Genomic DNA, 26,049 nt, shown 5'->3' on the forward strand with positions numbered 1-26,049 from the left:
CACCCTAACTCCCTCCCAGACCCTGCACCCCCCAGCCCTGAGCCCCCCGCCCCCCACACCCTAAGTCCTGGGCAGACCCCACACCCGAACATTTTTTAACATTTTTTTTATAAAGCGCGCTTATCCAAAGCGCTTTACCATCGTTAGCTAACGGTACGAACAATCTTTGGAAAGGTCATTAAGTGGTCGGCTGAGACACTCAGCGGTTTTTCAAGTGGTCTGTGGAAAAATAAGTTAGACTACAAAAACTATCAAGGTAATTCTCTTTATTTTCATTTACTTCCTATTACTTATAGGAGAAGGAGGAAGAAAAAAAGAATGAAAAACAGGGGTGTGGGGGGAGAGATCAGAGCGAATGTTCTTTTTCTTGTCTGGGTCCCAAGCAGGGGCCCCAAAAATGAAGCTGAGCACAAGGCCCCACTAACTCTAAATCTGCCACTGATAGGAGTGGTATAATGGTGTGCAGTGGTAAGCTTGCATAATTTATTGTCTTCATGGGACTACAATGAGGGACATTTCACTAGTATGAGTCTGTTTGTCCAAAAACACGCTAAGTAAGCCTGACTTCAACTCAACCACATTTACTAATCTCCTCTAGATACAGGCTAACACCTCTTGGCTCAGTTTTAGCAGGTCAAGTTGTAGCCTAGACTCCTGCCGACATAAATGCAAAACTAATTCACGCATTCCTAGATTCATCTCGCAGTAAAGTAGCCTGTGAGTGGGAATGTAAACTGATGAATAATTTTCCTGATTCCCCCTCCATTAGAAAACACCTTTGAGCTTTTGTCGTCTTGCTTTTCTTCAGAGCTACAGGTTTACAGTTATGTGCAGCATAGAAACAATCAACTGCTTTCCAGTGCTTGTGAACATCATCAGCAATGCATTGCTGCGAACCTTAAATTCCACAGCACAAATTCGAATCTGGAGTCATCCATTTTTTCCTGTAAGTGTCATAACTTCACTGCCAGAAATGCTTCTAATACATGTGGTTGGGAAAGAGGTATCTAATTTCTCAATATGTGATCAGGTTTTTTATTAGGAAGCAATTTTGTTTTATCTCTTTTTATGTATAGGTCCAAATTCACCACTAGTATAACTATAAACACTTTTTTTTTTTTTAGCAGAGTTTGGCCTGCATATACTAGTGGAGACTTTGGCTCATATCCTTTTGTTGTAAAAAAAGAGAACTCTGCACCATAGCCTGTGTGTAGGAGAACCTTCTTCGGGGGTTCATTGGCCCTCCCTAGTCATGAGTCTTGAACTTCCCTTCTGGCAGCCTCCCCCTAATCATTGGGTCTCTGGTGCGGGGTAGGAGGGGAGTATGGGAGAGGAGGGGCTATTGGAGGGGGAGGAGAGGTTATGGGAGGAGGCATGAGGACACAGGGGACCTCCTTGTAGCCTGGTGTTTCAGACACTCAGCTGGGTGGTTGGAAAGCCAAGTTCAAATCCCTATCCAACATCAAGCAGACGGGGGAATTGAACCAGCTCTCCCGCATCGCAGATGAGTGCCTTAACCACTGGACTAAAAGTGATAAGGGGGTACCTCCTCCAAAATTTTATGACTCTAGACCTTTTAAAATGCCTGGAAACAAAACATATCAAGTGGAATGAAATGTGTCCCTCAACCTGAAACAGACTTTTTTGAATTTGTTGAAATCTTTCAGAATTTTCAGGTTTGATTTGACCTAAACCAATTTTTTCCCCAAATTTTTCTGAACTGCCAGCAAACAAAAAAAAACCCCAACTATTTGCCGAGCTTTAGCTGTGATACCCAGACTAATACAATGCAGATGTTTTCTTCAGATGTTTTCTGATTTTTTTCGCCCCCCCAGGAGAATCATCCAGGATTATGGGATTATTTTATTGATATCTATCTTTTTTCTTTGCTGCTTTTAATTCCTGGTTTCCCACCTCACTTTGCAATGAACAGCATACAAGATTATAAGGTAAAATCCTTGAATTTTATTAGATATTATGTAGGGGGAGGCCTGGATAGATCTCAGTTTCAGTACTGCATTTGGTTTGGGCTGTCACACTCTTACAAGGACATAGCTTGGAGAGTTCAGAGGAGAGAAATCAAAATACTAAAAGGTTTTGAAATTAACCACTCTGAGAAACAGCTAAAAGACCAAGGCATGATCTATCTAGAGAAATAAAACCGAGAGCAGAGGCAGAGTGATAGCTGTGTACAAATATGTAACAGGTCAAAGACAGATACTCTCATGACGGAAGAAGGCAGGTTTAATAGAATCAAATTGCAATTATAAAAAGGGGGGGGGTCTTTATTTTCCAGAAATATACAAACTTATTCTCTCATTTCTCCATCTTCTTCTTCTCCTCTGATGTACAGGACATTGCAGGCAGATCAGATGGACTTTCAGTGTTTCTCAAATGTGGCCACCAGGGGCTTTTCTTGTGGCCAGAGCCTCCTGGGCTGTGACTGGAGGAGAGGAGGCAAAGCAGTGGCCACTCCCCCTCCCTGTTGCTCCTGGATGCCCTGTCTTGGTCTTGGTTGCTGAGGCCAGCAGCAGGAGTGCCCCCTTCTGGAGTCCCCTGGTGCACACTGCTGTAGGAGCAGGCAGCCGATGAGTTCCCTACTTTCCCATGTGCGGTGGGGCTCAGGCTTTGGGCTTCAGCCCTGGGGTGGGAGGGGCGGGGGGGCAGGCTCTGGCCATGGGGCATCGGGCTCCAGCCCCCTGCTGCCTCCCCCAACCCCTCACCCCCATCTCCCCTGGCCCCTGCTGCCTCCCCTGACCCTCCATCCAGGGCTTATTTTGTCCCCAGGCTTGCCTGGGCTGAGTAAGTCTGCTGTGAAAAGTGATACCTGTATGTTTGTTCATATCACTTTTCACAACAGACTTAACTAGCTAGCAATAAATATATTACAATGATTTGGACGTGTCTATGGGCATATTTATTTGCTTTGCCTAAAGCTAATTAAGTATTTTAGGAAAAAATGTGAGAGTGGCCACCAGCAAGAGTTGGGGGGCCACACTCTGAGGCCACCAAAAAAATTGTCCTGAGAACGCCTGGCCTAAGTGACAGACTCAGAGGTGATTATCTACCACTATGAAGGAATGTGTGTTCTGAAGTCTTTCACTGAATGCAATAGAGTTGTATCAGGGATCTATCTAGCTACCTAGTTACACAATGGCTTCCATCATGGTAGTGTCTGGGAGCCTCCCAAATATATAAACATGACAATAACAGTGTCTCTTTCTCTTCCTCCCACCCTCCCCTCAATCTTCCCAGCCTGTAGGGGAAATAGCATGATTAATGTATAGCTTTCTGTTGATGAGTAAAGAATACACTGAAGGAATATTAAATCTGCCCGCATGGTGCCCTGATGTATCCCTTTATCCATCTACTCTATTGTCCTGTTATACACAGCATGCTCATCTAAACTGACACGAGAAACATCCCTGGATTTGTTTTAATGAATGCCAACAATCATAGAAAGACTCTTTGTTCTGGAGCTACCTTATTAACATTTTTAGACACCGGTTAATGAAGAATAAAAAATGAAAACCAGTATTTCAGGGTACGCTATTAAGATATTTCCACTGCCATCAGGACAAGAAGCAAGGAGACAGGGAAAAGAAGCAACTAAAGAAGGAAGGAAGAAACAAATGGGGTGGGAGAGAGAGAAGCGGGGAAAACAGACATGTGGACAGTGAAGAGGAGGAGGAGAAGAAGAGAGTGGCAATAGCTAGAGACAGGTTTCAGAGTAACAGCCGTGTTAGTCTGTATTCTCTAAGGTGCCACATGTACTCCTTTTCTAATAGCTAGAGAGAGTGAGAAAGGGGAAAGTCCTGTGATAACTCTACAGAGGAAGAAGAAATGGAGATTTGTTTGTACCTTTATTTCCCTGAGCCAGTTTGGAACATAAAGGCAACTAACTGGAAGGACTGTTGTTGTTTTTAAAAACTCTACAATACTACCTCTCTTTTTCCTTTCCTTTCCTAGATAAAAGCTCGTTCCCAACTGCGGGTCTCTGGGCTCTTCCCTTCAGCCTACTGGTGTGGGCAGGCTCTGGTGGATATTCCTCTGTACTTGATTCTTCTCTTCTCAATGTTTGGAGTTATCTTTGCATTGAGTTACAGAATTTCTAAGAGTGCCGGTGAAGCTCTTGCCCTGGTAAATCTGATTATTTAGATCGCTGAAAAATAATTCACCTTTGAAAACAAGAAAGGGAAATCCAGAAGATAAAGTTTACTCCTCTCTCTACACCAGGGAAGGGGAGCAATTACGCCGGTCAGCTCCTGGCTTCAGAATTCATTTAAATTGTAATCATTTATGCCAGTTCGCTCTTCAAGTGTCTGCACCCATAGGTCAGAGCAAGGCAAAGGGGCCATTTTTTTGCTGGGCATTCATATGGAAAAATTAAAATTTGATCCATGGCAAAACGTTGCCGTTTCTGCCAGCAAGATTTCTGAATTTGCCCCAGACGCAGAAAATGGATTTCTCACAGTGAAATGAGAGTCCTGTTTGTGAAAAAGGTCTTTTGTATTTCCTCTTGCTCTCTCCTCCCCCACCTACTAAAAAGAAAAATGCAAGATGAGCCTAGAAGAGATTTCCCAATGAGTTCCTATTATGTACAAGTGTTCCCAGAGTTGATGCCTCTGGGAGTTGTAGTCAACATTGCAATTTCACTTCTAGGGAAACTGTCTTATTCTGTTTTAAGTTACACCGGTGCAAACCCAGAGTAAGCTCACTGATATTAGGGATGAAATTCTGGACACAACCAGGTCTGAGAGCATAACTATATCCAGGGCAGCAGGTTTTCCCCCTAGCAATGATAATCAAAGCAAGGAGGAACATAATACATCCCCAACAAGTAAATGGTCACAGGTTGCTTGTTAAACAGTTCAGATAGCACTATCACATTCGCAGGTGCTTAAATCTTTGTGCTGTTTGAGAGGAAAGATGGTCTAGTGGTTAGGACACTAGCCTTGCAGATGGAAAACCTGCATTCAGTTTCCTGCTCTGCCACAGACGTCCTTGTGATCTTGGGAAAGTCACTCAGTCTCTCCGTGCCTCAGCTCCCCATCTGAGCACCGGGGAAAGAGCATTGCCCTGCCTCACAGGGGTGTGGTGAGGATAAATACATTACAGACTGTGAAGTGCTTTGAGGTCCACAGATGAAAAGGGCTATGTAAGAGCTAGGCATTTTTATTATTTGTTGCTCTATTTTCTCTTCTTCACTGCATTGTGTCTGAGTTTCCCCTTCTGTAAAATGGAGATAATAAATCTTAGCCTCCTTATAAAAGTACTTTGCACTTAATTGGAGGGTTTTTTTTATCCCTTGATCCTCAGTATTATTGTCATTTAAATTGAACTAAAGTGGTGCAGATAGGTTTTATTTGTTCATACCAGTTCACTTACCCCTAATAAGAGCTTTCCTCTCTATAGTTTACCGGTATTACTGGCTATGGAATTTCTATGATCCTGTTCGTATATTTAATTGCCTTCACATTTCGAAAGCGATGCAACAGCTGTGATTTTTGGTCGTTTATCCTCATAGCGGTAAGCAAATGGCTAGATTATGTACCGCATGCTATAAAGTTTATGAAACTGTATTTCAACCTTTTGAGCGTTCAGGTGAAGCTATAGAAGTGGAAACACCCTGTGCAGCTCCAGGAAATAGAAAATGACAGTCATCTTATAACAGGGACAGCTCTGTACCTTTAACTATGATGCATTATTCACATCATTTTCTTCTTTAATATCCTCTCCAATCCTTTCTAGTTTCAAGTGGTTTGTGGTCCCCTACCCAGAATTCCCAACTGTCTCTTGCTCCATGTTTTTTGTGGTTGAAAACTGATTCCCCTCCCCCCCCCCCGCCCCAATATTTTGCACAGGGTGAAATCTCTATAAGCAAAATCTTTGTTTGTGTGTGTGTTTTTCCAAATGGAAATACAAAGTATTGTTGTTGTGACCACCTTTGTCTGTTAGAAAATCTCTCTTCGTCTGGATCTTGTAAACCACAATCCAAATAACAGCAACAAAAATCCCCCACAGAGTTGGCCTTGGGGAAACTGTACCACGCAGGATCCTAACTGACTATTTCAGAGGCTCGGAGCTGCCTCATGAACAAATTTCTTTCCTGAATAGGGCTGGCTCAAAATTCTCCGCCTAAACTGCTTTTTGATGGAAAGTTGGTGCTTTTTGTGTGAAAAGGGTCTGCTTTACAGGGAAAACTTCTATTTTTTGTAGCAGATAATGACCTACACATTTCATAAGAGACAGTTTTATATCTTGAATTAAGCCTGAAAATCAAAAAGCTTTGGTTAAATCCTGAAATATTTTGATTCTGAAATGCTGCTGTGGTGCCTCATACTTCCATTCTCCTTATGGTCCAGGCTCCCTGGTCAGACTTCAGCTCCTATGATGCACCATGGCCATGTGAGCCACCTCCCCTAGCCGAGAGGGGAGACCTCGCTGTATGATGGGAGATGTAGTCTGACCAGGGAGCCCAATCTATAGAAGAGAATGGGAGCATGAGGCACCTGAACTATGACTCCCAGGAGGTATTTCAGAATCAGAATATTTTAATTTTTTTGCTGAAAACTTGAAACTTTTCCCAGAGTGGGGGGAAAAAAAAATTCTGACCAGATCTAGACTTGAGACATCCTTCTATGGTTGGTCTGCAGACTACTGAGTTGTAGCAGAATACACCTCAACTCTTTTGGTGCCTCTTGCAACCTAAATAAACTTTTCAGAGACACCCTTGTAAGGATTTCGTGTACTGCCAAGGCTAGACGTGAGGTGCAAAGGCCCTAGAGAAGATCTTTGGTTTGTACATCCTGCAGTTCTGGATCTAAAAAGGTTCAAACATCATGTCATTTTTCTACAAGGTTGGGAAAAGGATCCCCAAGTGATGTTGTTGTTTACAAATATCTGCATAGTCACTCTGAACTCTCTAAAAGCCTCATGGTAAAAATAAATAAATAAATACATCAGCAAGCTAAGATGTTCACTGCCTCCATGCTAATTATGCTGCAACTTAATGGAAGGGTCTTTCCCCGTATTTTATCTACCAGAATATGCCAATGTATGCAGTGCTGCCAACGCCTTTGATTTTTATTGGAAGTTTCATAATATTTGGTGTGTTTTCTTAAAGTCCCAGCTCCTGGAGTCATGTGATCACATGAGACTGTTTGTTTTAATTCAAAATAAATGTGTAACACTCACTGTTGTGGAGAAAAGGTTGAAGTGTGACACACACACACCCCAAGCTCAAAAAACAGAAGGCAAATAAAAAGAATCCAATTTTTAAAAAGTTCTTGATTATTTTTTAGGACCTGACTCATGATTTTGGAATGTGTAGGATTAGCAGTACGGCTTCTGACAAATAGGTATTGGGGGTAAAAACTAAGGATGCTCTAGAGGGCAGTGGAGTGACAGAAATGTTCTTTTCTCCCAAACACCAACTCTAACCCATTACCCTGAGTCCTTCCCATCAACCTTTCTCATATTTGTGTTTTGTATTTAGTATTCAGCATCTAATAAGTAAGTTGTGTGGTATTCACCATATAACCCAAAATGTAGTGTCATCCAATTCTTGGCAACAGTGAGCAAAGATTACTTTTTTTTATCGAGTATAAGTTACTTTCTTGCATCTTTTTAGGTAACGCTGCTTATCTTCATTATTGATACCATCATGTGGATCGCTTCCATAGAGACAATTTTCCATTATTTCTTGTCCATTTTGATTCCTGTGTATCCATTAATAGATGTTGTGATCCGGTCTCAGAAGGTAAACTATTGTACTATGTCACAAAGAAACTAGATGCATAACTGGCTAAGTTTTTTAGAAAAACAAAACAAACCTCATGGTTTCTCCATGGGAAGCTGGCAGTAACACCCTGGCAAAGAGCTTTGTGGTTTCTCTAAGGCAGAGGTTCTCAAACTGTGGTCCGCGAGCTCCATTCAGGTGGTCCACGGATAGTTCCCTCTAAGGTGCATGCCTGGGCAGCCGCACACAAGAGAATGAAGGGCCACCAACCTAATTAGTGAAGCCGCGTAGATGTGGCTCGGCTAATTAGCTGCCTGGACCCTGGAGAAGATGCACATTTAAAGTGAGGTGGTGCCCTTGCGGGAAATAGGGGATAGGTGGGAGGAGGCAGCGGGGTGAGAAGAGGGTGTGGGGGAAATTTTGTGTGGCGGCCAGAGAAAGAGGTGACTTTCCCCAGGTCCAGGGCTGTGGCTGCAGGGGAGAGACGGCCCTCCTTCCCAGCCTCAGCGATGTGGCTGCTGTGGTGAGGGAGATACTCCCCTCCTTCCCAGCCCCAGCTCGGGGGCTGCCGCGGTGGGGGAGAGAGGGCACATCCATCGCATCAGAAAGGTACTGATATTAAAATGAGTTGTGTGCTTTTATATGTAGAACAAAAAAAGTTAATTATTATTAAGGGTTTTTTTGATATAGTGCTTTTACCCAAAGTGCTGTACAATAGTTAGCTAATGGTACAAGCAACATTTGGAAAGATCATTAAGTAGTCCGCCGACACCCTCAGCAATTTTCAAGTGGTTCGCGGGAAAAAAAAAGTTTGAGAACCACTGCTCTAAGGGGTTGGATTTTGAAAATTGCTTTGTGCAATCCTTATTGTTCCCACTTCTCCCCAGAGGTGCTAGGGAGATAAAATTCTTGCATCTGACAGAGCTATTAGTCTTGGAGAGAAGAGTCTGAAGATATCTGTATTTGAGGGTGTAACTATTTCCTAGTATTAGGACACCCAGATTCCAGCATCTATATTTGCCCTTTGCTAATGTAAGGATTTTGAGTAAAATGACAGAAATGTTCACATCTGAAATATTTACTGATGTGTGTTTTCATTCTTTTAAAACTAGATAGTATTATATTAAAGCTTTATGTATTTTTTTTTCCACCCACAGATTTTTTTAGAATACGAGGCTTTCAGTTTTACTGGCAATTGGAGCGACATATTCGTATCTGTCTTTGCAGTAAGAAACAATTTGAATATTGCGTTATTATTTTGCAGAGGACACACATTCTAATGTGGTGACTATATATTGCATTTGTATAATTCCCCGCAGCTAGCAAAACATACATAATGTGACAGATGTTTCACGGTCATATCTGTTGGACTGAGGTGGAGAGTTTTCCAATGTAGCCTAAAGTTCATTGGCAGGAGAAGTTAGTCCATAAACCCAGGACCTCGTCTGTCACCTTATTAGAGAAGGCTGGACTGTTTGAGGCTTTTTACCTATAAGAAAGTGGGACAAGAATATCAGACTCATTCCATACAGAATAGAACTTTGCCTAGATTTGAGGAGGCAGTTGACAGACTGCTGGCCAGCACCCAATTACTCAGAAATAATAATAGTGCTCGCCTGAAACAGGTGAGGGAAAACAAAATAAGCCCCAGATCATGCAGTGAGCTCAGCCTTACCTTTCGCCTTTGTGCTTATGCATTAACATATGATTTCTCTGCTAGTGTAATCTGTCATTACCTGTCATTTTATGCATTAGTATTAGTTAATACAAATATGAACTTCTTATACAATTTTACATGCTGTAGACTCCAACAGGGTCCATAAAATTCAACCCAAGTCTGAAGACTACGTCTACATGGACTAGACTCTTATATGGGGGAAAATGTAGTAAACGGTAATATTTTGCTCCATTATTACCACCAGTTGTGCTCCAGCGGTGGCAGCAATGGTGGGAAAGCTAGTTGAGACAAGGTGCCAGTAATTACTAACATTATACCCCCATGTTGTCTAGGCCTGCTCTGAGTTGAGTTCAATGTCATGAAGGCTAAAACACTGGCAACTGCCCATTCCACCACCATTGCTACCAGTAATGGGAAGCATTAGAGGAGAAAACCTAGGATACGCACAGCTAAATAACAGGAAGATAATACTTTAATATGGACTATTAAAACTGAAACATTTTCATTTAATTGTTCTTTAGATCATATCAGACGTAGCCTTATAGTTGGGGCCCTGCCAGCCCCAGGGCAAGAGCGTTTTATTTTGGCATTTATACATGAAGATTTGGGAGATGCTCAGATTCTGTGCAAGTGGGGACAGAGAAGTACCTATGATGGAACTCTAAGAGGAATAAAGAAGTGAGGCAGATTCAGGCTGCCAGAGTGATCAATATGGGATAAATACCCACCTAGATTAAATAAGAGGCAGACACAGGGAGAACTGAATTAAACTCTTCTATTATCTCTCACATTAGAATCTTAATAAAGTGAACCTAACATTCACCTAACGTTAAGCTAACATTAAATAGCCAGTTAGCAGCTCAGGAGGTAACTAGTACATGAGGAGAAGCCAATCCCTCTTTTAAGGCACTTTACCTAAACTGTAATTAAAATATATCAAATACAACGTTGCTATTTTCATTCATACAATGCTGACTATTTCTTCTTTTTTTCAGCCTTACCTCCACTGTGCAGTTTTCATTTTTCTTCTTCGATGGCTGGAGGTGAAATATGGAAGAGCAGTTATGAGAGAGGATCCGATTTTTAGGTTTGTGCCCACACATGCCCTTCCATGAGCACATGTGTGCCCCCACACAGCACCCACGCTCGCTCTTTTCTTGACAATACATTTTTCCACAGAAAAAGTTGATATTTTCAATTTTTCACAAAACACTTAGCAACTTTGATTTTTTTAAAAATCCATGCATAGTTTCCATAGGGTTCCACATGATACATTCTCCCCTCCCAAGTATTCTTGCTAGAAAAATGGGAAATCACAATGTTGTTGTTTATTTGTATTGTCATGCCTGCAAGTCGCAGTCATGGACCATGTACTAGGCACAATACAAACACAAAACAAAAATATAGTCCCTGCCCCAAGGAGAAATGGTGTTAAGTTTGCAAAGCCACATATTCAAAGGTTAGGAAAATCCAGTAAATAGATTGCAGGTGCACTTTGATACCATCTTTATCTACAGGATCCTGTACTATTTGTTCTTAACAAACCCTGCCTCATACAGGGCACAGAATGGACAGTGAATAAGGCAAAGGACTATAAGAAGAGAGAGGTTGTTCTCTTGTATTTAGGCCATTGGTCTGGGACACACAAATGCTGGGTTCTATTCCTGGCTCCTCCACAGACATACTATATGACTGATGTTGGTCAAGGCTGTCATAATCCATATGCAACAAGAGGGCTGAATTAAGTTTGTATGGGCAACCTTAATTCTGGTATTTCTTAACTTTTTGTGTGCTTGACTTTCCAATAGCAAATAATAAAAAGCAGAAGTGTTGAACCAAACAGCCATTCGGTCTTGCTCTACTCATAATACATCAATTGTGAACTAGGACAAAGGATATAATGCTGAGTTTGACTCCTTTGATCGGTAGAATTCCCCCGAGGAAAGAGATCAACCATCAAAATCCTGAAGAACCAGAAGAAGAAGATGAAGATGTGCAAGCTGAAAGGGCAAGAGTTAGGGAAGCAATAGCTTCTGAAAATCAGGAAGAGGTAAAACTTCAAGTTGCCCTTTTCTGTCTGTCTCTTTACTCTTCCGAAATTACCCACTGGGGAAAAAATAAACATCAATATGGAAATCCAATGTTTCTCCCCTTATATTTTTCTACTATAAGTAGAAATTGGCTTTCCAAGTGGCATTAACAGATATCATCAGAACTGAGAATACAATTTTTAAAAAGAATGTAATTCTCTTTTTTTCTCGGGCAATCTAAAATGAGTGCTCTTTGGAATAAGGATTGTGACCTCTTCTCTTTCAATGTCAAGCACGTTTTTTTTTTTTTTAGTTTAACTAATAATTAATAATACAGCCTGCATAATAGCTAACCTGAATGGGCAGGAAAGATGGCCCAGTGGAAAGGGCATTAGCCTGGGACACAGAAACCAGTTCAGTTTCCTGCTGTGACACAGACTTCCTCTGTGACTTTAACTGTAAAATGGAGAGAACAGTACTTTCCTATAAAACAGTAAAGAGGTGCAGTGTGCAGAGTGTGAGGCACATGGATACTATGGTAATGGTAGCCATATAGTTACCTAAAACAGTAAAAAGCTATATGGGATTAACATGACTGTCTAGTAGATTTCACCACTGTCGAACTTTTATCTCCCCTCTTCGCAATGAAAATTCAACACATTTCAGCAGCAACATAATAGTCAAAGGAAGCATTCTGAATAAAACCTGTATACAGCAGCCACACACGACAGTGAGAACAACCAGACTGTCTTTGATAGTGGGAGAGATTTGTTCTTTATAAATTCTCTCTCATTTCCCTCCTTTCCTAGAAACCAATTATCATGGTCAACGATCTGCGCAAGGAATATAAAGACAAGAAAGCCAGTTCGGTTTTTAAGAAAAGGAAGAAAGTGGCCACTAAAAATGTCTCTTTTTGTGTGAAAAAAGGTTAGAACCCAGGAGTATTTTACTATAATAATTTTGATGATTGTCTGATTTGAAGGTTACATATGTAGACCACTCACTCACTGGAACGTCTCAGTTCTAGACAGCCCTCATGGAATTTTTAATGAATGTTATTTGATCACAGGTATGAGCAAAAGATTTCTCGTTTGTTTGTTTGTTCTTTCGTGGTGAATATGCCTGACATTCTGTCAGGAAGGGCGAGTCTTGCTAAAAATTGATGCATATTCATTCTAGGAGAGGTATTCGGACTATTGGGACCCAGTGGAGCTGGTAAAAGCACAACCATCAATATGATTACCGGAGAGAGAACACTGACCGCTGGGCAGGTAGGTGAAACGGGTTAGACTTTAAAATACAGGTCAGAATGAAAAACCCACTGCTAATCCTAAACAATACATTAACGGAAACAAAGGCTACTTCTTCAACTGCGGGGGCGGGGGGGGGGGTGACTTGCAATTCGTGTAAACATACCCACACTGGCTGTACTCTAGCTAGCTTGTGAAAAATAGCAGAGAGAACAACATGTCACATGCTTCATAGAATATCAGGGTTGGAAGGGACCTCAGGAGGTCATCTAGTCCAACCCCCTGCTCAAAGCAGGACCAATCCCCAATTAAATCATCCCAGCCAGGGCTTTGTCAAGCCTGACCTTAAAAACTTCTAAGGAAGGAGATTCTACCACCTCCCTAGGTAACACATTCCAGTGTTTCACCACCCTCCTAGTGAAAAAGTTTTTCCTAATATCCAACTTAAACCTCCCGCACTGCAACTTGACAAATAGCCTGAGTACAGTTAGTGGGGGGTACATCTCCACAAGCTGCAAGTCTCACCCAGGCTCTGATGTAGCTGTAGAATCATAGAATATCAGGGTTGGAAGAGACCTCAGGAGGTCATCTAGTCCAACCCCTGCTCAAAGCAGGACCCAAAAGGATGTTTGGAATCTAGCCCGTAGCCTAGCACATCATGCTCTGAAAATCGTTAATGAAAATTATCATCAGTCATTGTGACTGACATAAGAACATGTCACTTGCAATAATGAACAAAACGACATTAACACTATTTATGTAGACCAACCAATGCCAGAACACTTGAAATGAAAGCATGCGCTCCATCCATATCCCCAATATATTTGCCTCAAAATAAATTAAAAGTAAATCATTTCAGGAATGAATCTTGGACTTTCGCTAATGCTGGAAATGGTCTTGTAAGGCTTTTCATTGGCATTTCTCACGGGTCATTCATATAGCGGTACCTAGAACAAACATCTACAGCCATAGACCCTATCGAGCAGGAAAATGACCTACAACCTGTACTCCATGAAACTACTCAGATAAGCAAAGGTTGCAGATCAGTCCCTTGCTCAGTAATTCTCCCTTCATAAAGCCTGAAAAGCCCATAATCGCCCTGTAATTTTAACCCTTCACATTTATCGATCACAAGATTACACAAGTGCAGAATAACAGATTCTTTGTTCAGGTGCTGACGAAGGGGAAAGGTGCCACCGCCTCTCAACTGCAAGAGAGCACAACTGGCTTTCTAGGTCACTGCCCTCAGGAGAGCCCTCTCTGGCCAAACCTTACTGTGCAACAACATCTGGAGGTTTATGCAGCTGTGAAAGGGATGAGGAAAGAAGATGCTGCTGTTACAATCAAACGGTATGTAGTAAAAGGCGTCAAGTTTTCAGTTCATGTTTCATATCTTAGAACTATAAAGCAGAGAGAAAGTAGAATTTTGCTGAAAACCAGACGCTCCACAGTCGAACTGCCCAAGTGTCTTCCTCTGGTGATTTAGCCAAGAAAATAAGCCACCCAGATTTTCTCATTTAGAATAAGTTAGAATTAAAATTAGTGTGTGTTTAAATGCTGGATGTATCTGTGTCTAAACTTTAGATTGTAATGTCTGGTGCCAAAATGTGAAATTAGGGGGATAATCAATTCTGTACTGTCCACTCTAGGCAAGATGGAGAGGGTTTATAATAGATTGTTGTTATTAATACTGCTAATAATATGATTCTTATGATTAAGAGAGAGATTCTATCCTGTTAGGAACAGCTTGTTTGAAAAGCTTCTCTTGTTTAGTTTCTGATGATTTTATTGCTTAAAATAAAAAATTAGCAGACTTTCCAGAAAAATTTTGGACAGGGAAGTAGAACCGAAGGATTCTTGAGATTATGAAAAGACTTCAGAACATGAGTTTTGGAAAGATTCGCGCTCTTCAATGGGTCAGCTTCATTGCGTGAAAATACACAGTCAGATAAGTTTATGGGCATCTAAGAAAACTGAAACACAGTGACTGCAGTATCCATTTTTTTCAGCATCATAGTATAGATCCACAAGAATTCTCCTGTGGAAAAGGGGAAGTAAGCATTTTCTGGGGTTACACATGCCTTTTGCTTAGGAGAAAAGAATAAATGCAAAAAAAGTCATTTTGCGGAAAGAAACAATGCACCTCCAAAACAAATCCTCTTTAGTGGGTACCATCGGGAAAAGAACTAAGAAGAATGCTAAAACAGAGTGGCCAAAGCTTCACCAGTAGTGATGGAGAAAGGGGAAATGGACACCTCCATTACCAAAGGGGGCAGAGCATTGTGTCATTCAGAGGAGCTGTCAGGGAAGGGCAAACCTCTGGGGGTTCTGCTGAGAAGCCCAAATAATAGGGAATTGCTGGTTGCAGAGGGGGCATCAAGAAGATGTGTATCCCAAGCAAATTCTATCAGGAGTCCCTACTGAGAAATGAAAACTAACCTCTCCTCTTAGAACCCCTGTACTCTCTGTGGAAGAGACTTCCTCCCAGGGCCCAGCCGCCCCCAGAAATGGGAGGAACCGAGTCCACTCTTACCCGAGACTGACAGCACAATGGAAAAAGTGTTGAGTTGGGGGAAAAAAACAAATGTTCATTTTACTTCCTTTCTTTCTCCTTCTTCACAGGATAGCAAAGGCTCTGGAACTTCAGGATCATGTCAACAAAGTGACTAGGAAATTATCTGCTGGGGTAACTCGAAAGGTAAGCGTTTGCATTTTTCTTGAATCAAACCCTGGGACGAATTTTGCTCCTTGTTCTTCAGTGTTGAAACTGGAATAACGCCACTAAGCTAGTGGAGTCCTTTTTGCATTTGCATTGATATAAATGAGAGCAGAATCCAACCCTTCATGTTCTAAAATGAATTTTTGTTTCAAATGTACAGTAGTAAAATCTCTGTTTGGGTGTAAACATATTGTAGTTATGGCTGGTAAATTATCTCCAGAAAATAGCTGGCATATTTCTGAAACGTCCATAGTGTGAATGAAAAATTGTATTGGTAAAGAGAGGGGCTAGTTCTGTTTCCAGTTACATGGATGAGATTCTTGTTGCTTCCCCTGTGACGGTGGGGCCCAAACACGCATTTTGTGCCGTCTCACTTCAAAGGGAGTTACGTCCATGTAACATAGTACAGAATATTGCACAGTATGTTTCTCAGATTGTTCAGCTTCTTTAAATCACAAGCATATATGTGTGGAGGGAGGAAATGAAGTCCAAGCCACCCGTCTTTCGAAGGCTGACATATTTTTGGTTGGCTCTGAATTAGAGGATTTCAGAGTCCTGCATAGAAATGAATCTTATGCATAATTTTTTTAAAGAAAATGAGTTAATTGCTCTCATTTACACCTGGGCACCACCACTGGCTTTAGTGAAGTAGGCCAGGGGGACAGAACTTAGCTCCCAAAGTCTTTTCTTCATTTTAGGTGTGTTTTGCACTGAGCATGCTGGGTAATCCAACAGTTCTGCTTCTGGATGAACCATCAACTGGAATGGACCCTAAAGGGCAAAGTCACATGTGGTGAGTAATGCCTGAACCAATTACTAGGCCTGTTTTTAAGATCAGAACTAAATCAAAACAGCATAATAAAAATTTAAAGGCCAAGACTTTCGTGATGGGAATTAGGCTGTGGACAACCAAGCAGATTAGTACCCTTGATGAGTCGCATTCCTTCACAGTTGCATGGGAGGTTGGGTCGGCAGATATACACTCTGTGCCTTCTCTCTCTCCGTCTGCGTTAGCAGTGCAGGGACAGCTGCAACTTAGACTCTAGAATTAATGGTACTCTGTTTTAGTGTCATTGAGAATCCGGGGGGGGGGGGGGGGGAGAGTTCACATCCCAACCATTTGCAATCTGCAAAAATCAGTTGAGGCTTCAGTTTCAGTTCAGCGGTTGGAGCAAAATATAGGCTGGTATTTATTTTTCTCTGAGCGGGTTCATCCCATCCCTTCTTAGCACCACTGTCCACTTGAATCATAGAATCATAGAATATCAGGGTTGGAAGGGACCTCAGGAGGTCATCTAGTCCAACCCCCTGCTCAAAGCAGGACCAATCCCCAACTAAATCTTGACCCCAACTTGACCGCTGCCTCCTCTGAAACAACACTATCCTAATTCTCACTGGCCAAAGTGAAACACGTTTCAGCTAAAGCAGGTACAAAAAAAGAACTTAACAGCCCTTCCCCATTAAATCAGCACTGTAGCAAACCTTATTTCAGAGCAATCCCTCAATGGATTTTGGTCAAATGGGAAGTTCAAAGTATTTTCATGTAGCCGTCAATGTAAAGTTGTTGTTAGGTTTTAATTACATTTCCTTTGTCATTTTGAGGGGGAAATACAATAGAAAAACTTGTTTGGCTCTTCTTCTGATTTTTGTCTTTCTTTCCAGGAAAGCAATTCGGGCTGCACTGAAGAACAAGGAGCAAGCAGCCATCCTCACAACCCATTACATGGAGGAGGCTGAGGCAGTGTGCGATCGAGTGGCCATCATGGTGTGTGGAAAGCTCCGGTAGGCTGTAACATAGATCGGTCAATAGCAGGATGGACACTATAGAAGTTCTCAGGGAACAGGCAGATGTTATGGAGCCAACCTCATTCATTACACCCACCAGGACTTAAATTCTCATAGAGTATTTCCTGGAGCGCCCCTCATCCCCCTCACTACCACACTCCCCGCCCCCAACAAGCTATTAAAAACAACAGGAGGGGTGAGAATATTTACCAGAGCTCTGTTCTGGACAGCTCCGGCTGAATTTAATCCCTGACATCCACTAAGAGGAGAGGGTCATGGAAGCAAGACTCTTTGTCCACTACTAAGTATTTCCCACTGTGTTGCTTTCTTTGTCTCCAGGTGCATTGGTGCTGTTCAGTACCTGAAAAGCAAGTTTGGCAAAGGTTACTTACTGGAAATTAAAGTGAAAGACCCAGCACAGGTTGATTGCCTCCATATGGAGATTCTGAAGATCTTCCCGCATGCAGATCGTGAGGAACGGTAACTGCAAAATACATCAGGGTCCTGAACCCCTGCAGAGTTATAGTATATCATTCCCACTGCTGGAGTTTGGCAGCAAATGTCACAGCTTGAACAAAGATCTCTCACTGGGAGAGATTGAATGGGTTACAGTCCCTAGCTGGCAAGTTGATTAGAGACTGTCGTTGTGTCTGGGCCATGCAATAAGATACGGAAACTTCTTGTGCTTTCTCCTTCCCTTCTGGCCCCCACACCTGAGCCAGACAGAATTTGACTCAAAGTGGTGTCTACGAGCTAGACACAGGACAATGGATGCAATTTCTTTTCTCCCTCAGGGTTTCTTCTTTGCTGGTTTACAAGATACCAATGCAAGATGCACTGCCTTTGTCCCAGACGTTCTCCAAGCTAGAGGCAGGTAAGAGAGAAACTATCAGCGAAAGGTTAGGATCACTCAAAAAGGACATGTAAAGATGAAACATGCTTTTTTAACTGTATCTTCATTTCTCCACAGCCAAACGAACCTTCAGCCTCGAGGAGTACAGCTTTTCTTTGAACACTTTGGAGCAGGCATGGGATTTCAAAGTTATACGCAACTCCTTGTAAAGGAATTGTAAAGGGAACAAAGAAGGCAGCACAGCACAATGATCAAATTTTGGAAGGGGGAAAAAAAGGACGTTTATTGGAGAAAGATTCATTTTCAAGATTCTAAACGGAATAATTGTAGCAGTGAGAGTCAGATGGTGGCCCAGCCTGCAGAGCCATGAAGGGGAGTAAAAGGGCAGAGGTTGCCTTCCTGTTCCCTTGCACTGGTATCCACATCGTGGGTAGCTGTATAGTGAGCAAAGCGGCCTCTGCAAGCCACCGCTCCCTGGGGCTCCGCTCCCGCTAAGGGCTGGTCAGCACAGCTATGTTGGTGCACTAAGGGATAGCAGACATAAGGCTGGTGCAGGGGACCTCCACCTGCTGGAGCAGGGAGAAACAGGCAGACAGATCATGACTGAGTCACAGTCTGCTTTGTGAGCTGCTCATGGAGCAGCACGCCAATGCCTGGCTCAATGCACAGGGCATGAGGCAATGCCATAACTCACTCCTGTGTGACTGAATTAAAAGGGCAAACACCCCTCTGTGAAACATTGCCTTGCAGTTTCTGTAGGGCATCATGGTGTGAACAGTCCCCATAAAGAGCCATCATTAAATTCCAACTTCACAGAGTTTGGCTTGAAATCTGTTTACAGAAACAAACATAGAAGTGAATCAAAATAAATATACAGTCTTAGAGAGGACGATGGTCTTTTCCTAGTGGTGCTCCTGACCTTTGGTGAGCTGGTGAACAGGAAATTAGAGAGCACTTGCTGCTCTGAAGAGAGCTGTATCAGCAGAAAACCTGTTCTCTGTGATGGTCATCTTTTGGGCAATTGCAAACCCATGTGTTGCCTTCATAAAAATAGTAACAAGTATTTAATGTATTTGTTATCAGTGACAGGAAATAACCAGACTTTTGTTGTTGTCATACATTTCAGGTGTTCTTAGAACTCTCCCGTGAGCAAGAAATGGATAATTTTGATATGGCTTTGGAAGGAACTTTTGAGTGGAAAAGACTTCAGCAGGAAGACCTTTAAAAATGTTCCATTATATTTTAATCAGTATTGATGTGTGCGATTTAATAATGCACATATATGCTATCGTTGCCACACACTTATCAGCACAATAAAAATTGAGGCCTGTAACTTTGCAGCTTCTGTACTTTGGAGAAGGGAATAATTTTTCCTAAATTAGCCCCTCTTTTGAGAAAAGGATATTTTTAAAGGCGAAGCCATTGGGGTCCTCAAGGTGAATTGCTCTGCATACAATAGGTGTTAGAGAAAGTACAGGCCTGCAGCTGTGAAACAAGTCAGTGAACTTGACAGATGGCTTGGGCTGGTTGATATGGATGTGGAAGCATGCTTTGAAGTGAACAGTTAACTAAATATGGATCTGCCTTTTTAGCCAGAGTTTTATTCTGTAGTTAAAAAACATCTTCAGTCTCCACCATCCAAATGAGGCTCTGGGTCAGATCTTCAGCTCATACAAAGCCGCACAGGGCTGTTAATTGAGCGGTGCCCATTTATTCCCACTGAGATTCTGCCTGCCTCGTTTACAGATGTTATATAAACCATGCAGCAAGTGTACAGTGCTTTACATGGGGTAACACAAACAGTAAAACTTTGAACTTGGAAGTAATTGTTTGGTGGGAGTGCTGCAGCACAAGTGTGAATGGGGGTGACGTGTGCATCCGAGCAAGGCTAGTCATGACGCAGAATCCGACTCCTCTCACACTCAAGCCCTTTGCGTGCCTCTCCCTTAGTCTGAAGAGAACAGGGTAGGAATGAGGGCTAAAGCCTCACAAATCCCCTGAGAGGTATTAGCCCTGTGGAGGTTAATGAGGCAAAGAAAGGGTAAGTGACTTGGCCAAGGTCACAGGGTGAGTTAGTGGCAAAGCAGTGACTGGAGCTCAAGTTCCTGTCTCCATTCCTGTGCACTTTCCTCTGAAGGGAAGGGAATAACTGAGAAACACCATCATCTAGTGCACAGAAAAAAAGGTCAGTTTATATATAGTGCATCTGTTTTCTTTCTATCTTTAATTATAAAATCTAAGCCATTATAGGGTCATTTATTACGTTTGCCTCATCAGAGAAGAAGCCTGTACGAAGTTGAGCCTTCAGTCATAGGTGGGTGACTTCAAACACACGGCAGTTTAGTCAGTAGAGTAACTAGAAATGAGTCCGCGTCCACAAGAAGATACTTATGCTCTGTTTGCTTACAATATATCACTATCACGAGTCAAACCTGCTGCTTATTGGAGTCTGAACCAGCATCATATAGGTAGAAAATGTCCTGTTTGTTTCATGGGAACAATTTATTAGCGCCCACTTGTTCATTTGCAACAGTTATAGGTATGTAGCAGCCTGCAGATTTAACTGGCTTTTCTTACCACTCTGGCTTTTCTTACCACTCTGTGGATTGAAACATAAAGAAAAGGTGCTGAAACCGCTTATAAAATTCATCCTTTTCCCTAAGTGTTTAAGATAATTTGCTGCATAAATCATCCCAGAACCATCCACCCCTCGTGTTGACTCTGCTGTGTACTATTCTGTTGGCTCTGTTATATAACAATATATTTTATCAGCTTGTGCTTTTAGGTAGGGTTCAGTGACTCTTAACTGTTTAGTGCATTACAATTGTACAGCGCTGCATACCTCTACAGCTTGGTGAGAATACTTCCTGCGTAGTCAATACTTCATTATCTTTAAAGGTAGAAAGACATTTAGGCCCAGATTTTTAAGAGCGCTTAGGGGTTTCAGCACTGCAGCGCCTAACTAATTTAGGAGCCCATCAGTGGTTTTAAGTTCCTCTGTGCCTAAGTCCCTTCTGAAAATAAGATTAGGCTCCTAAATTAGTTAGGCGTTGCAATGCTGAGTACTGCAACACCTAAATACCTTTTAAAAATCTGGGCTTTCAGTTCTACCTTGTGGGAGCTCTACAATTTAGACAGTTGGGGCACTTCCCCCCAACTCAGAAAAAGGAGAAGATAAAATGATGTTTTAAATCTCTTAATATAAGAGATTACCTTTTCCGGGTGGTGGGTTCATTCAGGTCAACACCAGAGCACCAGACTGTGTAGTGAAGATGGGCATATTCTAATAGTGGGCTCCAGGGCCCCAATCCCGCCGGGTTCTGAAAGAATCCAGAGAGTTGCTTTGTGCATTCCACTTCCACTGGAATCATAGAAGATCAGGGTTGGAAGGGACCTCAGGAGGTCATCTAGTCCAACCCCTTGCTCAAAGCAGGACCAATCCCCAACTAAATCATCCCAGCCAGGGCTTTCTCAAGCCTGACCTTAAAAACCCTCAAAGGAAGGAGATTCCACCACCTCCCTAGGTAACGCATTCCAGTGCTTCACCACCCTCCTAGTGAAAAAGTTTTTCCTAATATCCAACCTAAACCTCCCCACTGCAACTTGAGACCATTACTCCTTGTTCTGTCATCTGCTACCACTGAGAACAGTCTTTCAGGTAGTTGAAACCAGCTGTCAAATCCCCCCTCATTCTTCTCTTCTGCAGACTAAACAATCCCAGTTCCCTCAGCCTCGCCTCATGAGTCATGTGTTCCAGTCCCCTAATCATTTTTGTTGCCCTCCGCTGGATGCTTTCCAATTTTTCCACATCCTTCTTGAAGTGTGGGGCCCAAAACTGGACACAATACTCCAGATGAGGCCTCACCAATGTCGAATAGAGGGGAATAATCACATCCCTCGATCTGCTGGCAATGCCCCTACTTATACAGCCCAAAATGCCATTGGCCTTCTTGGCAACAGGGGCACACTGCTGACTCATATCCAGCTTCTTGTTCACTGTAACCCCTAGGTCCTTTTCTGCTGCCTAGCCATTCGGTCCCTAGTCTGTAGCGGTGCATGGGGTTCTTCCGTCCTAAGTGCAAGACTCTGCACTTGTCCTTGTTGAACCTCATCAGATTTCTTTTGGCCCAATCCTCTAATTTGTCTAGGGCCCTCTGTATCCTATCCCTACCCTCCAGCGTATCTACCTCTCCTCCCAGTTTAGTGTCATCTGCAAACTTGCTGAGGGTGCAATCCACGCCATCCTCCAGATCATTAATGAAGATATTGAACAAAACCAGCCCCAGAACCGACCCTTGAGGCACTCCACTTGATACCGGCTGCCAACTAGACATGGAGCCATTGATCACTACCCGTTGAGCCCAACGATCTAGCCAGCTTTCTATCCACCTTATAGTCCATTCATCCAGCCCATACTTCTTTAACTTGCTGGCAAGAATACTGTGGGGGACCATGTCAAAAGCTTTGCTAAAGTCAAGGAACAACACGTCCACTGCTTTCCCCTCTTCCACAGAGCCAGTTATCTCGTCATAGAAGGCAATTAGATTAGTCAGGCATGACTTTCCCTTGATGAATGCATGCTGACTGTTCCTGATCACTTTCCTCTCCTCTAAGTGCTTCAGAATTGATTCCTTGAGGACCTGCTCCATGATTTTTCCAGGGACTGAGGTGAGGCTGACTGGCCTGTAGTTCCCAGGATCCTCCTCCTTCCCTTTTTTAAAGATGGGCACTACATTAGCCTTTTTCCAGTCGTCCGGGACTTCCACCGATCGCCATGAGCTTTCAAAGATATGGCCAATGGCTCTGCAATCACATCTGCCAACTCCTTTAGCACTCTCGGATGCAGCGCATCTGGCCCCATGGACTTGTGTTCGTCCAGCTTTTCTAAATAGTCCCAAACCACTTCTTTCTCCACCGAGGGCTGGTCACCTCCTCCCCATGCTGTGCTGCCCATTGCAGTAGTCTGGGAGCTGACCTTGCTCGTGAAGACAGAGGCAAAAAAAGCATTGAGTACATTAACTATTTCCACATCCTCTGTCACTAGGTTGCCTCCCTCATTCGGTAAGAGGCCCACACTTTCCTTGACTTTCTTCTTGTTGCTAACATACCCAAAGAAACCCTTCTTATTACTCTTAACATCTCTTGTTAGTTGCAACTCCAAGTGTGATTTGGCCTTCCTGATTTCACTCCTGCATGCCTGAGCAATATTTTTATACTCCTCCCTGGTCATTTGTCCAATCTTCCACTTCTTGTAAGCTTATTTTTTGTGTTTAAGATCACTGGATGTATTGGGCTGAGCTACAGTATTGTTAGGGTCAGACAAAAGATTTTTATTCTGCCATATTAAAGGCAATGGGCCTGAGTCTCTGGCCAACTTCATTCCCTTTGCACCTGCCTTGTGGTGCAAAAGCAATGCAATTTGGCCCCAATGTTCCTGCTAATAGGTGCAAAGCTGGCATAGGTGGCTCTGTGAAGGAAGAGTGGCTAGAGCTCTGCTTGACTGAATAAAGCCCCTTGGGGACCATTGCTAGATGGTGAGAGTTAGAACAGCCCCCAGGCTGTTCTAACATGCACTCAGGCTGAAGCTGGAGGAAGAGAATTGGGGAATCACAACCTGCTGCCTGATGGCACCCCCAACATGCACACTTTGCGCGGCTCAGTGGACACTAGCACGACAGAGAACCTGCCCCCAATATGTCAATGTTCTGTGCTTCCTGCCCATCAAGCAAAAAGTTTAGACATATTTACCCAAAATGTATTTATGTTTAGCTACATTTTATCTTATGGCTTTCATTCTATTTCTGTACTCTGCCAATTAGTCTGATTTTGTTGAAACCAGAGGTACATTGTAAGTTTCCAAATGTATCCTGTCGCAATGCTTTCCAAAAACACACTTCTCAGTTTGGAAGTAAACAAGGCATTTTACCCCTGTAAAGGAGTTTGCTCGGTGCCTCCTAGTGGTCAGATGTGGTGTAGCGGCTGTCTCCCCATAATCACCACCAGCCCCTCCTCAGCTGGGCTTCATTCAATTAAGCTTGGCTTTCTCTCTGTCTCTCTCAGGTGTTGCCAGGTATGCTATTTGGCCTCTCAGGCCCACATTAACCACTTCAAGGCCTGTGTGGGATACACCCTAGTTGCCAGGCCTGAAGACTCAACCTGTGCTGTGAAATTCAAGCTGTGCTCTTTCTAGCTAATCTGCAGAAAAGGACCTGGGCATTACAGTGGACGAGAAGCTGGATATGAGTCAGCAGTGTGCCCTTGTTGCCAAGAAGGCCAAAGGCATATTGGGCTGTTTTAGTAGGAGCATTGCCAGCAGATCAAGCAAAGTGATTATTCCCCTCTATTCAGCACCGGTGAGGCCACACCTGGAGTGCTGCGTCCAGTTTTGGTCCCCCCACTACGGAAGGGATGTGGACAAATTGGAGAGAGTCCAGCAGAAGAGAACAAAAATGATTAGGGGGCTGGGGCACATGACTTACAAGGAGAAACTGTGGGAACTGGGGTTATTTAATCTGTGGAAGAGAAGAGTGAGGGGGGATTTGATAGCAGCCTTCAACTACCTGAAGGGGGGTTCCAAAGAGGATGGATCTAGACTGTTCTCAGTGGTGGCAGATGACAGAACAAGGAGCAATGGTCTCAAGTTGTGGTGGGGGAGGTCTAGGTTGGATATTAGGAAACACTATTTCACTGAGAGGGTGGTGAAGCACTGGAATGCGTTACCTAGGGAGGTGGTGGAATCTCCATCCTTAGAGGTTTTTAAGGACTGGCTTGACAAAGCTTTAGCCCAGTGGGCCAGCTTACCTGTATTCTCTTCATTGCTTTGTTGTTCTGCTTTACTATATTTAGTAATAATGCAAGGAACCTACTGGCTTTTATCCTGTAAGATTTGGCTTTAGTAGATAGTATGAGGCTTGAGGCCTATAATCTTTGGTATAAATAAACTTAAGCAACTCATAAATTATAGGGAACTAAAAGTAGCATGCAAGAGGGGAAATTTTGTCCCGGATACTGACTTCAGCCACCCACAGAACATAGCTGACACCAGCATTCGGAAGGTTTCGGACAGAACCTCTGACCACAAAGGAGCCATGACAGAAAATTGACATGTATGCTAATAGGGTAACGTCATACATATACTAACCTATAGAAAACGGACAGCTTAAGGGAAGGAAATACAAATAAAGACCTCTATTGAATATGCATTGGACATGGCAGCGTCAGCGTAACCTACTGTAAAAGTAACATCCCACAGGCAGCAGATAGGTTGTAGAGATGTAGACCTTGGGAGGGGCCAGAATGATGGCCACCGGGGAAGATGAGGACGATGACAGTGATGAGAAAGCTAATGGTGTTAAGTATGTAAGATAATGGTTAAGTAGGTGAAGAAAGATCCAGGTGTAAGTATGGATGTCCAAATGTACTTTCTGTATTTATCTCTATCTGCCTTGTTAAATTTAAGTGTGTGTATAATCTTTGCTAAATTATTAATAAATTATATATTTGTAAATATATAGAGAGAGAGTTCCTATGCTGTGAGTGTTGCATCTGTGCACATTGGGGTTCCCAAATTATATGATGATTTTACAATAATCTTACTGGGCCTGATCTTGGGACATGAACCTGTTAATCCTCAAGTTACAATTATATATACCCAACTTTGGGTCAGGCTACTAAGCCCTGGCTGGGATGATTTAGTTGGTGTTGGTCCAGGGGATTGGACTAGATGACCTCCTGAAGTCTCTTCCAACCCTAATCTTCTATGATTCTATGACAAAGATTCCACAGGCCATGTTCTGTCATCAATGACGCCACTGCAAACCCCACTGTTGTCTTATTTTTCCCTTGGTTATACTTGCATGCAACACCAGTTGCAGTTAATCCAACCACATCCTCATTTATTTCAGTGGGTTCCTCTTTCAGGAGTGCTGTGCAGATAGTGTGGTAGGATCGTGACTTAAATCACCAAACCCATTGTTGCTGTCTGAGGAAGAAT

The 26,049-nt window shown here is 42.8% G+C and overlaps 1 protein-coding gene across 1 annotated transcript in view; it reads left to right on the forward strand.

Moving 5' to 3' along the window:
* Positions 1–19,352, forward strand: part of LOC141999041 (ABC-type organic anion transporter ABCA8-like) — a 57,977-nt gene extending 38,625 nt beyond the window's left edge. Inside the window, exons 22-39 of the mRNA XM_074972151.1 lie at positions 809–946; positions 1,836–1,949; positions 3,970–4,140; positions 5,416–5,529; positions 7,634–7,762; positions 8,899–8,967; positions 10,415–10,506; positions 11,349–11,469; positions 12,259–12,376; positions 12,629–12,720; positions 13,871–14,049; positions 15,322–15,397; positions 16,117–16,211; positions 17,081–17,200; positions 17,543–17,683; positions 17,998–18,077; positions 18,174–18,229; positions 19,183–19,352. Of these exons, the coding sequence (XP_074828252.1) occupies positions 809–946; positions 1,836–1,949; positions 3,970–4,140; positions 5,416–5,529; positions 7,634–7,762; positions 8,899–8,967; positions 10,415–10,506; positions 11,349–11,469; positions 12,259–12,376; positions 12,629–12,720; positions 13,871–14,049; positions 15,322–15,397; positions 16,117–16,211; positions 17,081–17,200; positions 17,543–17,683; positions 17,998–18,077; positions 18,174–18,229; positions 19,183–19,281 (2,004 nt within the window). The 3' untranslated portion in view covers positions 19,282–19,352. The remainder of the gene's footprint in view (positions 1–808; positions 947–1,835; positions 1,950–3,969; positions 4,141–5,415; positions 5,530–7,633; positions 7,763–8,898; positions 8,968–10,414; positions 10,507–11,348; positions 11,470–12,258; positions 12,377–12,628; positions 12,721–13,870; positions 14,050–15,321; positions 15,398–16,116; positions 16,212–17,080; positions 17,201–17,542; positions 17,684–17,997; positions 18,078–18,173; positions 18,230–19,182) is intronic.
* The last annotated feature ends 6,697 nt before the right edge of the window (positions 19,353–26,049 follow it).

This window comes from Natator depressus, chromosome 14, assembly GCF_965152275.1.
Source record: "Natator depressus isolate rNatDep1 chromosome 14, rNatDep2.hap1, whole genome shotgun sequence".
Taxonomy (NCBI): Eukaryota; Metazoa; Chordata; order Testudines; family Cheloniidae; genus Natator; species Natator depressus.